The sequence below is a fragment of the Ursus arctos genome, unplaced genomic scaffold (assembly GCF_023065955.2).
Source record: "Ursus arctos isolate Adak ecotype North America unplaced genomic scaffold, UrsArc2.0 scaffold_21, whole genome shotgun sequence".
In the NCBI taxonomy this organism is placed as follows: Eukaryota; Metazoa; Chordata; class Mammalia; order Carnivora; family Ursidae; genus Ursus; species Ursus arctos.
Window position 1 is genome coordinate 13,082,197 of NW_026622886.1, and position 12,921 is coordinate 13,095,117.

The following is a 12,921-nucleotide window of genomic DNA, read 5'->3' on the forward strand; positions in this document are numbered from 1 at the left end:
CTGATGTATTTAGTTATGTTATCCAGACATTCATACTATACTAGCAGTATACTTTGAAATTTTTCTTGGCTCTCGGCCCTTCAAGAAAATGTGTGCATTTTGGAGGTGAAACACCATAAAACAGTCTTTTTCTCATATTTTATCTTTTAAAAACAATATTTAAGAATTTTTTAAAAGTCTGTAAGAGCAGATTTCAAACATGTATCTTCATTTAGTATATATCCAAGTAGCAAACAGTTTAAGTACAATGGCATATATCGGTAATTTGAACTCAGACGTCTCCAGGATATTTGGCATTTGTTCTGGAAATTGTTTCTGACACACACTTTAAAAGCAGATGGATTGTGACATATATTTTAATGTGAATTGAACATATGGGTCCAATCCATTTTGGTATTCATTGGAATATATGTTATAAATATATTTAACATAGACCATGACCTCTTTTTTGCTTCTGGAAATACACAGTAGACCTTCTATAATAACAGAAGGCTAAAATGACCTTTAAAATGATGATTTTTCTCTCCAGAGAAAATGTAATGGAAAACTAATAGTCCAGTAAGCATCAGCATATGTTGGATATCCAATCTCTTTACCCCCTACTGGCTTCATTTCATCCTCTGCCCAGCCTAAACCTACTTCATAATCTTTTACTTCAACAGCTACCCACACCAAAAACTTGAAAGTCATCCTTGATTCTATCTTCTTCCCTGTCCCTGTCAGTCACTTATGATTTTTTTCATTTTTAATATCTCTGACAGCTGATCACAGGACTCCGTGCCCATTGCTATTTAGTTCAAGCCCTCATCATTTCTTACCTGAATTATTATAATAGCTCCCAATTGGTTTCCTTCTCTTTCAGTCTGTCACTAAAGCCTTAGTGGATCTGTTCATATTCATTCTTGTTTCAAAACTTTCTGTGACTCTCAGCTGCCTTTGACACATATTCTAACATCTCAGAATTGCATGTAGATGTTTTTATCATCAGGATCCAGACTGTCTTCTTCATTTCTTGCCACCCTTCCATACATTCCTATCTCCTGCAGCTATAGCAGACTACTTGCAGTTCTCTGAATGTATCATTCTCCTATTCCCTTTTGGTGTCTTTGAATTTTTTTCTCTCCTTGGAACTCCCTTCCCCCCTCTTATTGGCCTGGCTAATTTCATATTCATCAAGACTCCATTTAGGTATCACCATGGGCGGGGGGGGAAGTCCATGGGTGACTACCAAGGGGAGAACCCCCAGCACCCCCAATACTTCCTTGATGTATCTCATTTAGCAAGTTTGAGAGCCCGTCATTGTCTGTAAATGTTGAGAAACATTCAGTTGCAAGGTGGTGCCAAGTTTTGGGGTAGAATTCCAGTAACAGTTAACATTGTCTTACAGAAAAGCTGCTCCTCAACCACAGCCTGGAGCCTGAATTCTGATCCATGACCTCATAAGTACATGCCATCGGTCACAAGGGTTAGAGTAGGGTGACTCACTATAACCTATCACCACTACTGCTAGAAAACCAGTTTTAGCACTTAGCTAGATATGATAAATGAAATCAATCACCTTGTTAAAGAGGAATTCTGGCATTTTGGGAATCATGTTTACAGAAAACTAAGGAGCCTCACTTTGGGAGGAACGTCTGAGATGATGAAGGAGAAGAAAATGTGCCATCTGAGGGAAGAGTATACTTTTATTTAGAATTTTAGCCAAGAACTTTCAGTAAACATTGTTTTGTTTTTCCTTTAAAGTATAAACATACTCTCTTCTTAAATTAGTCTTAGGTGGTAAGACAGACAAATACAACTGTAGAGGAAATCATCTAGATCTGTCTGCACTGAGCAAAGAGCAAAATTAAGGTTAATATAAAAATAAAGACTGATCACAAATACATTATTATTTGATTGACTTGTGTGTATAAAAATTTGGAAGCTAAGAGACATAATTTTAAACTAAAACAGTTTACATGATGAGAGAGAAGAAAACCTGACTATTTTCCTAGAAAAATGACTATCATTGAATTTTAGAAAGTCTATGAAACTGAAGAAAAGGCCTGATAATTACCAAATAAAATTTGTTTGCTACTAAATGATTAGTTATTTTTAAAAGTTCCAAGATTTTGAAAATAACAGTAGTGCTTATATAACTGAGAATGATTCCTGTTTAGCTTGTAAAAATTAGTTTTCAATGCCAATGAAATAAAGACATGTGAAAGAATACGTTTGTCATCATCATACTCTAAAGAGTTTAAGGGGAAACAAAATGGAAATCTTAAAGATTTTCCAAACAGCTAATCTGTTCTAGTTTTGTATTCAGAACTATACAACAGGTGAATTCTTTCAATCAATGCCCAATTTTCTTACCGGGAAAAAAAAATAGTTTCTCCCTTATCCTGTTTTTTGGGTATACTTTTATGTCCCAGAACTATAGTTACTACTATTACCTGGTAATTACTACTTTTACTATTTTAGGATATGTAGACTAGCCTCTGGACCTGCCCAGGAAGAGATGAATCTGCTTATTCAGATTCTGCCCTACCATTTTCTAGCAGTGTGACCCTGGACTAATTGTTAATTGCTCTGTGCATAAATTTACTCATCAGTAAAATCGTAAATAGAAAAGTTCACCTTTCTCAAGAGAATGATGTAAGCATTTAGCACAGCTCTGGACAAGTAGTAAAAGTCCAATAAATGTTAGTTGTGATTTATGAATGCTTTAATGAGGGAAAATGTAGCAAGTTCTAAACAATTGGATTTACCAGGCTTTTGGATCACAACTTATTTATAATCCTCTAGTTGCCTGTGTATCATTGTATTTTCAACGAAGACATCTGACATACACAGAGTAGTTATTCTTTTGAATTATACTGTTTTCTCAAACTGAAAAGTCTATATTTTAAGCTTTGCAGTAAAGAATAGACTTCTGAAATTAAAATTCAGCTGGTCACACTCTTTAATATTAGTGTGTGGGGGTACAGTTTGTAGCATTTTTTTGAGGTAAAATTAGTATATAACATTATATGTTGCAGGTATACAGCGTTGTAATTTGACATCTGTATACACTACAAAGTGATCACCACTACAAGTCGTTACCATCATCCATCACCATACTTCACTCCATTCACTCATTTCGCCTACCCCCACCTAACTTCCTCTCTGGTAACCACCAATCTGTTCTCTGTATCTATGACCTTATATTTGTATTATTTTGTTAACTCATGTGTTTGCTTTTATTTCGATTCCACATGTGGGTAAGATCATTTGATATTTGTCTTCCACCGTCTGACTTATTTCTCTTAGCATAATACCTTCAAGGTCCGTCTTTGTTATTTTAATGCAATATTTCATTCTTTCTTATGGCTGAATAGTATTCATTTTATATATATATACCACAACTTCTTTAACCATCCATCCAATGATGGACATTTAAGTTATTTCCATTTCTTGATTATTGTAAATAATACCGCAAACATAGCGGTGCAAATATCTTTGCAAATCAGCATTTTTGTATTCTTTGGATAAATGCTCAGAAGTCAGAGGCGGCTGGGTGGTTCAGTCGGTTAAGCATCTGCCTTTGGCTCTGGTTATTATCCCAGGGTCCTGGGATTGAGCCCCGCATGGGGCTCCCTGCTTAGTAGGGAGCCTGCTTCTCCCTCTACCCCTCCTCCCTACTTGTGCTTTCTATCAAATAAATAAATAAAATCTTAAAAATAAATAAATACCCACAAGTCAAATAGCTGGATTATATAGTTCTATTCTTAATTTTTAAAGGAATCTTCATATTGTTTTCCACAGTGGCTATACCAAGTTGCATTCCCACCAACAGTATATGAGGGTTACCTTTTCTCCACATCCTACCCATCATTTGTTATTTCTTGTCTTTTCAATAATACCCATTCTGTCCAGTGGGAGGTGATATCTCATTGTGGTTTTGATTTGCTTTTCTCTAATAATTAATGATGTTGAAGATCTTTTCATGTGCCTGTTGTTCATTTGTATGTCTTCTTTGCCAAAATGTCTATTCAGATCCTTTGCCTATTTTTTAATCAGGTTGTTTATTATTTTGTTGTTGAGTTTTATGAATTTTAGATATTAATCCCTTGTCAGATATATGATTTGCAAAAATCTTCTCCCATTCAGTTGGTTGCCTTTTCAATTTAATGATGGTTTCTTTTGCTGTGCAGGAGCTTTTTAGTTTAATATAATCCCATTTGTTTATTTTTACTTTTATTTCCCTTGTTTTTGGAGTCAGATCCACAAAAATATCACTAAGACCAATGTTGAGCAGCTTATTGCAGGTTTCCTTCTAAGAATTTTATGGTTTCAGGTCTTACATTCAAGTCTTTAAGCCACTTTGAGTTAACTTTTTGTGTGTGGTATAACATAGTGGTCTAGTTTCATTCTTTTGCATGTGGTTGTCCGGTTTTTTCAACATATTTATTGAAGAGACTGTCTTTTCTCCTTTGTGTATTCTTGACTCCTTTCTCATAAATTGATTGTCCATATATGTGTGGGTTTAATTCTGGGCTGTCAGTTCTGTTCCATTTATCTGTGTGTCTGTGTTTATACCAATAACATACTGTTTTGATTAGTATAGCTTTGTACTGTGGTTTGAAATTGGAGCATGATACCTTCAGCTTTGATCTTTCTCAAGATTGCTTTCTCAAATTTTAGAATTATTTGTTCTTAAAGGCCATTGGAATTTTGATAGGGATTGGATTAAATCTGTAGAATGCTTGGGTAGTATGGACATTTTAACAATACTAATTCTTCCAATCCATGAGCATGGGATATCTTTCCATTTATTTGTGTCTTCTTCAATTTCTTTCATTAGTATCTTATAATTTTCAGTATACAGGTCTTTCACCTCCTTAAAAATTTTACCTCCTTAAGGTTATTTCTAGGGATTTTATTCTTTTTGATAAAATTGTGAATGGGATTGTTTTCCTAATTTCTCTTTCTGATAATTTGTTAATTAGATTATAGAAACACCATGAATTGCCATATGTTGATTTTGTATCCTGCTATTTTGCTGAATTCATTTATTAGTTCTAACAGTTTTTTGGTGCCGTTGTTTGAGTTTTCTGTGCATAGTATCATGTCGTCTGCAAATAGTGACAGTTTTACTTTTTTTCCAGTTTGATGCCTTTTGTTTCTTCTCCTGGCCTAATTGTTGTGCCTAGGACTTCCAATACTATCTTGAATAAAAGTGGGGCTAGTGGGTATCCTTGTCTTATTCCTAATTTTATAGGAAGAATTTTCAGTTTTTCAGTATTGATTGATGTTAGCTGTGGGTTTGTTATATATGGCCTTTATTATATTGACAAGTGTTTCTTCTGTACCTCCTTTGTTTATAGTTTTTATCATAAGTGGTTGTTGTATTTTGTCCCATGTTTTTATGCATTTATTGAGATGATCATATGATTTTTGTCTTTCATTTTGTTAATGTGGCCTATCACATTGATTTATTTGTGGATGTTGAACCCTTCTTGCTTCCCTAGAATAAACTCCACTTGATCGTGGTATATGATCCTTTTAATGTATTACTGAATTCAGTTTGCTAGTATTTTGTTGAAGATTTTTGCATCTTTGTTCATCAGGGCATGTTAGCCTGTAATGTATGTATGTGTGTGTGTGTGTGTGGTGTGTCTTTGTCTGGTTTTGGTATTAGGGTTATCCTGGCCTCCTAAAATAAGTTTGGAAGCATTCCCTCCTCTTCAGTTTTTTTGTAAAGAGTTTGAGAAGGATAGGTATTAAATCTTTGTATGTTTGGTAGAATTCACCATGAGTAAAGCTGTCTACTCCCGGACTTTTGCTTGTTGGGAAGTTTTGATTACTGATGCAATCATCTTACTAGTAATTGGTTTATTTAGATTTTCTATTTCTTCAGTCTTGGAAGATTGTATATTTCTGAGAATTTATTACTTCTAGGTTGTCTAATTTTTTGGTAATTTTTCACAGCAGTCTCATGATGCTTTGTATTTTTGTGATGTCAGTTGTAACTTCTCATCTTTCCTTTCTGATTTTATTAGAGGCCAGTCTCTTATTCTTTGTTAGTCTAGCTAAAGTCTTGTCAATTGTTTATCTTTTCAGAGAACCAGCCCTTAAATTCAATGATCTTTTCTATTATTGTTTTATTTTGTTAGTTCCACTCTGATCTTTAATATTTCCTTCCTTCTACTGACTTTGAGTTTCATTTTTCTTCTTTTTTAGCTCTTTAGGTGTAAAGTTAGATAGTTTATTTGAGATTTTTGTTTGTTTTTTTCTTGTAGTAGGCCTGTATTGCTATGATCTTCTCTCTTAGAACTGCTTTTGCTGCATCCCATAGATTTTGGTGTGTCATATTTCTGTTTTCTTTTGTCTCTGGGTATTTTTTTATTTCTTTGATTTCTTTAATGATCCACTGGTTGTTCAGTAGCATGTTGTTAATCTCCACATTTTTGTAGTTTTTCCAGTAATCTTTGTAATTGATTCTACTTTCATACTATTGTGAGTGAAGAAGTTGCTTGGTAAGATTTCAGTCTTCTTGAATTTATTGAGATTTGTTTTGTAGCCTGATATGTGATCCATCCATGTGCACTTGAGAAGCATGGATATTCTGCTGCTTTTGGATGGAGTGTTCTATATATCTATTAAGTCCATCTGGCCTAATGTGTCGTATAAGGCTGATGGTTCCTTATAAATTTTCTGTTTGGATGATCTGTCCATTGATGGGAGTGGGTATAGTATATTGATTTGGCAAATGAAAGCATGTAATTGAGTCAAGCTATTGTGCAGGCTTTGAACTGAACTAGCTCAGTTGGCATTTGTCCTGAGGGTATTTATTCAAAAGACATTGATACCTTCCTCACAGACTGGAATGACCACAGTTATGGTTGCCAGAAATAAAAGTAACCACCTCAGCCTACTTACCATTTTCACAAGAGGTGGTTTATTAGTAGTAACCAAAAGGATACTGGAAACCAAGAAAACTTTCTAATAATTATATGGAAGGAATGTCCGGCCCTCTAAGGGAATTCCTTATCTGACAGTGATCTTTGTCTACCTCCTGCTGCACAACAACATAGTGAATTAAAGTTTGGGCTGGTTGAGGATAGGACAGACTTCAATTTCCCAGCTGAACAATTCCAAAGATAGTTTTTCTGCTTCCATTTTTTAATTCTTGCTGAGCTGGAATGTCATTCAATGTGATTGTCACTTCTCAACCACTGGCTGGCAGACTGGCTAGAAAGTATGGGACAGGAAAAAACAATGTCAAAATATTATTGTTAGTCAGAGTGGGAGACCTTGATCACAAGAGTGAGAAAAATAATAGAAATATTAAAGAGGTGTTTATATTAAATAAATATTAAAGAGTTGTATTAAAAAGTGTTGTGGTCTGCCAATGACTGAGCAAAAGATAAGGAAGCAGCTGGAAAGTAAAGGACCCCAAGATAAATAGTAAAAGCCAGTCTTTACTGTGAGGGCTGGCTTCCTTTCCATTCCTTTTCTCTCCTCTCCCCCGCTCCCCTCCTTTCCCTCACTCCCTCCTTTCCCTCCCTCTCTCCTTCCTTCCTTCCTTTCTTTCTTTCTTTCTTTCTTTCTTTCTTTCTTCTTTCTTTCTTTCTTTCTTTCTTTCTTTCTTTCTTTCTTTCTTTCTTTCTATTAGGTATTACATTGTTTCCCTATGTACCACAACAAAGGACAGGATATACCTGTGTTGATGGGCATTCAAAAGGGAAAAAACCAAAGTATGTGTAGTTTGAATAAATGTAATGCTGAAATAAGTCTGACTAGCTACTATAATGTCAAAGTCTAAATTGTCATTTTTATAACCACCCCAGAGGTTTTTTTATATAGTCAGTGCAATCTTGGTTCAGGAATTTAGTGTTTTCCTTTTTTCCTTTAAGACCACCTGTTGCCCTTGCATAGAGCATGACAGAATACTACTAACTGACAACAGGATCATGTGACATTTAAGTTTATGTGTGCTATAGTCAATATTGAAAAGTGATTTGAATGATAACTACTGTACTCTCCCCCCATAACCTACTCAGCAATATTTTTACTAACAATGTTTTTGTCACTTAATCTGCTCTAAGTTTAATGGTTTTAAATTTAAAGAAAATAAAAAATATTTTTAAACTATCTACATAAATAAATGTTTTTCCAAAGTATGTTTATATGGTTTTTGTGTCCTTAAAGTGACAGTGGTTTTAAACACAAATATAAATATCTCTTTAATGAAAACAAATTAAACCAATGATACTTGTATTTTAGGACTCTTTTCATGTTCAGAATCGCAGAAACCAACTCAAACTAGCTTAAACAAAAAGGGAAGTTATTGATTCACATAGCAAAGAAGTCTAAGTAGGACAGGATCTAGGAGCTCAGTGTCATCTGTGCTTGTTGTCTGGCTGACTGGTGTCCTCTCACTCCTAGCACCATATTCCAGCTTTACTCCTTGGCATAATAATTCTCTTCTCTCCTACCGTAGTTCTTCTTGCTCCTTGAAGCCAAGGAATTGGCAGTTATGAAGGCTTTAATATTGTTAATTTATTAATTGAATGAAATTAACATGGAATATCATAGTTCATTTCTAGGGAAACATTCTGATTAGCCCTGCTTGGGTCATGTGCCCTCCCTTGAATCAGTCTCTCTTCTCAGGGGAAGAAATGCTTAATGACTGGCCAACCCTGGATTATGTGACGGAAACAAGGAAGGGTATAGGGAAAGAATGGGGGCAGGAGGAATTGTGGTTGGCATCCTTATTTGATTCACAAAAATGGGAGAAGGTGAGTATCAAAAAGAACATGCACACAGCATCTGGTATGCTAAAAAGTACTGATTGGTATGTTTAGCTCTTCCTTCTCCTTTCCTTTCTAAATTTTGGCTCATTTTTTGTTGAGGTCAACCTTAGCAACTTTAATAAGTGACTTAAAATACTTATTTTAAAAGATAACTAGACTAATGAGTTTAAAGTTAAACTTTTAAAAATTTTGCTTTTATTAAGACTTTTATAGATAATCTTGGTACCACAAATTATATAAGTATGTTTATTAAAATGTAGCTACCAAAATAGTCTTTTTTATTATATAACCACTAAAGACTGAGATTTTTTAAAAACATACATGATACATCATGATGTACTCTGACTTTATATGTGTTTCTGCATTTTGCTGATAAGCTCTTTTTTAGTGATTCACTCATATATTTAGGACACTGAGAAACTGTTATAAAGTCCTCATCTTCACACTTTAATAGTGAATCCTTTGAATTTTGAGAAACTAAACTTTAGGCCAGTGCTTATAGATAGCAACGTTTTCAAACATATCTTTAAAACTTCTTTGCATGAGGGCACCTGAGTGGCTCAGTTGTTTAAGCATCTGCCTTTGTCTCAGGTCATGATCCTGGGGTCCTGGGATTGAGCCTCTGCTTCTCCCTCTCCTGCTGACCCTCCCCCCTGCTCATGCTCATGCTCTCTCTCTCTCTCAAATGAGTAAATTTAAAAAAAAATCTTTTTAAAAAACTTCGTTGCATGAAAAACAACTTTTAAAAGGTTCATATCATACAGGATCAGGTAAGAGCAATTCTGATCGTAACATAAAAAGCCAAAATTTTGTTCCCCTTAAGAATATGAATATTCAGTCTGGAAATGATGGTATTGTTTTAAGCTTTATTATGAACTTTTCTGTAAAGCTTTTTAACTTATAAAATACTTTCATATACATTGCCTCTTTTGATTCTCATAATATCTTGAAGTTTTTCTTTTTTATATCCAAAGGAGACTGGTGTATGCTTTTTCTTTTGTCTTCCTCGCAATTCCAAGTCAAACTAGCCTAAAATTTATTTTTAAATGAATGAAGACAAACAATAACAAGTATTGGCAAAGATACAAAGAAAATGGAACCTTTGTGCACTGTTGGTAGGAATGTAAAATAATATAGCTGCTATGGAAAACAATATTGCAGTTCCTCAAGAAATTAATCAAAGAATTACTAGATGGTTGAGATATTCCACTTCTGGGTATATACCCAAAAGAAGTGAAAGCAGGGACTCAAACATGTATTTGTATACCATGTTCATAGTAGCATTATAGACAGTAACCCAAAGGTAGAAACAGCCCAAATGCCCACCCACAGGTGAATGGATAAACAAAATGTAGTATGCGCATACAAAGGAGTAGTATTAATCCTCATTCTCATACCTGTTGCTCCTGCCAAGTGGTCTAATGTCATCAAATTTTAACTGCAGTTACCTTATACTCAAGCTCCCAAATGACTTATAGTTCCCAAATGCAGCATGAAATCCCATTTTTCTTTACTCAGAACCCTCTCATACCCACTTATTCCCATCTCTTTTGTTTCTGGGAAAGTCCTACTTATATCCTAACACCCTTCACAACTGTCTCCACTTCTCCGGAATCTTCTCTGGCCAAACCTCATAAAGTGAATTACTTTTTCTTTTCACATAAGCATAGTTACTACAACTGTATTCGTATATATCACACTATATAATGATAATTTGCATTTCTGGCTCTCTCTGAAATATCCCCCTAAAATATCAGCTTCTTTAGGGCAGGAACTACTTGTTATTCATTTCTGTATCTCCAGCACCAGACACAGTTCCTGGCAAAATGGTGGGTATGTGATGATGATGATGATGATGATGATGATGATGATGATGATAGAAGATAGCATTTATTTAATATATTTACTATGTGCCAAATATTATTTGATATACTTTACTTATAATAATTCATTTTAATAATCCAGTCAATTAGTTGGATACATAGCTTCCCCAAAGTTGCTCAAATATGTAGCAAGACTGGGGTTCAAATCCAAGCAGTCTGACTCCAGAATCTGTGTCCTTAACCACTATGCTATACAGCTGTGATGATCACATATATTAAAAAATGGCTACACACATAAATTAAGTATATAATTTCGGCTCCTTCTAGGCTTAAGCTGCTCTTTCCCTTAAGTAGCATTTATTTTAGAGGCGTCGTATACATTGTTTTATTTGTTTGAGTTGCCATTGATATAATTTGATACAGTATTCAAATAATTCCCTCTAGTAATTTTTTCCTTTTTAGCAAAGTAAAGACAGTAAGAAATCACCTATATAGCAAAGGGAAATTTACTTGGAAAATGTGTCCAGTATTCATGCCCACTACTGCTAGAGTTCTTGCTTCTATGGAGAACAATGAAGACTGTGGTCTTGTGTTAATATTTTAGGCAGATGGAATATCAGTCAAAACTTAGACATTCTATACCCAGCTTTAAGTTTTACTGTATTGAGTACATGTGACTTCCTCAGAGGCATAATCTAAAATTGTACAGCAGAGCAAATGGGTTTACGTTTGACCCATTGCTGGGAGCAATGCCAGCATCTTTGTTTTGTAACATGACATATAATATTAAAAAGAATAAGCCAAAACTCAAGCCATAATTTTTAATAACTAAATATAAATGGTAGATTGTACATTTTTAAATTTGAATAATAGTAATTATATTTGTGGCCAAAAAGTTTTATTGGTTGGTGTCCTAAGAGTCAAGAAGCCTGAGGGAGAAATAAGTCTGGTAGGTTTCAATTATTAAGACAGAACAGCTATATCATTCTTCTTTCCCTCTTAATTTCCCCAGAGTGAATAGAGGCTGAATGATAGTATTACCATATTGATTAGATGATTTACTAACAAACACTGTAAAGCTTATCTAGTTGACTGTTTTGATGACACCATTAAAATTTCATTTGGTTTATTATAATATATCCCTGCGAAGTTGGAGTCTAAGCATTCTCATATGTCCTTGTTGTGCCTAGGGAATCTTTGAGACATTATTTTTGCCAGCTCATACTTTTTACATTCATTCTATGAAGATAAAATATAAGTGAAAACACTCAACAAACATTAAGAACCTTCTTTTACCAGGCCTTTTTCTCACCTGCAAAATTTCCGTATTGTTTGTGTTTCTTAATTGCCATTCTTTCACTCTCTCCCATTTTTAAATTTCTTTCTGCAGCTTTCAGGAACATGAAGATTTTCCTTTTCTTTCCATTGCTAGCTTTCCTCTCTCTGTACCTCCTGTACACTTGGAGGCTGCAGAGATGTAGCACTGGGCATGCCAGCCTCTCCACATCGCATCTCTGTCTGTAGTTGGGTCTCCATGGTTATGAGAAGCAGAAAGTGCTGAAGTAGCCCTCTGTAAGGACTGGCAAGAGAAAACAGTGCTGTGGCCCATACAGAACAGCATTTAGTCCCTGTGGTGCTGGAGAAGCTGAAGAAAAGCATGCTGTGGAGAGTGGGAGACTCTCTCAGTTAAGAACGCAGACTTGGCAGATTTATTAGCAGTAACATTCTAGGGTGAACTTAATTTATAGTTAGTAAATTATTTTTTTCAAATGGAAAAACCTTTAAATATTGTTCCCTTCTCTTTCAGGAGACCAGATGCTCCAGTGCCTGATGGTGAGGGTGAAAAAAATACAGAAGAAAGTTCAGACAGTGAATCTTCTTTTAGTGACTAAGCTTAATTTTGATAACAGTTACATATACATGTGTAGGTATACATTTACATTCTATAAGAAAGAGAACCTGAACTTGAACTCTTAGTCATGAAAACATCAAATGGCCATATATCCACCACCAAACTTCCTCTATGTTAAAAAAGTAAATAAAATAAAACTTTTATAACCTGGCAGTATGTCTTGTTACCAAAATACAGGGCTGCGACTGAAAAATAGAGTAGTGCTGTTAGTGCTCCAAATACTAAGATGGGATATTTCAGGGATGCGGTGAGCACTGAAAATGAAGTCAATGTGAGTTTGGTGATCAAAAATAGATTCAATGCAAAAAAAGGGAATTTGGCTAAGTGAGTTATTCAATTTTTGTGACTATTTAAGCATGAAAAGTATTATGTGTATTTGTATTATAAGACTTGTTAAGGAAGTTTC

General features: G+C 34.7%; 1 protein-coding gene across 3 annotated transcripts in view; it reads left to right on the plus strand.

The window, feature by feature from the left end:
- The window catches only part of WASHC3 (WASH complex subunit 3), a 45,143-nt gene extending 32,475 nt beyond the window's left edge, over positions 1 to 12,668 (plus strand). The window contains exons 7-8 of one of the 3 annotated variants that reach the window (XR_006409689.2): positions 8,638 to 8,765; positions 12,411 to 12,497. Coding sequence is in view for 2 of the 3 variants with exons in the window: in XM_026499804.4 (XP_026355589.1) it covers positions 12,411 to 12,495 (85 nt within the window). In the remaining variant the exon portion in view is untranslated. Of the gene's footprint in view, positions 1 to 8,637 lie in introns of all 3 variants that reach the window. The other 2 variants (XM_026499804.4, XM_057316279.1) reach the window with 2 other exon arrangements.
- The last annotated feature ends 253 nt before the right edge of the window (positions 12,669 to 12,921 follow it).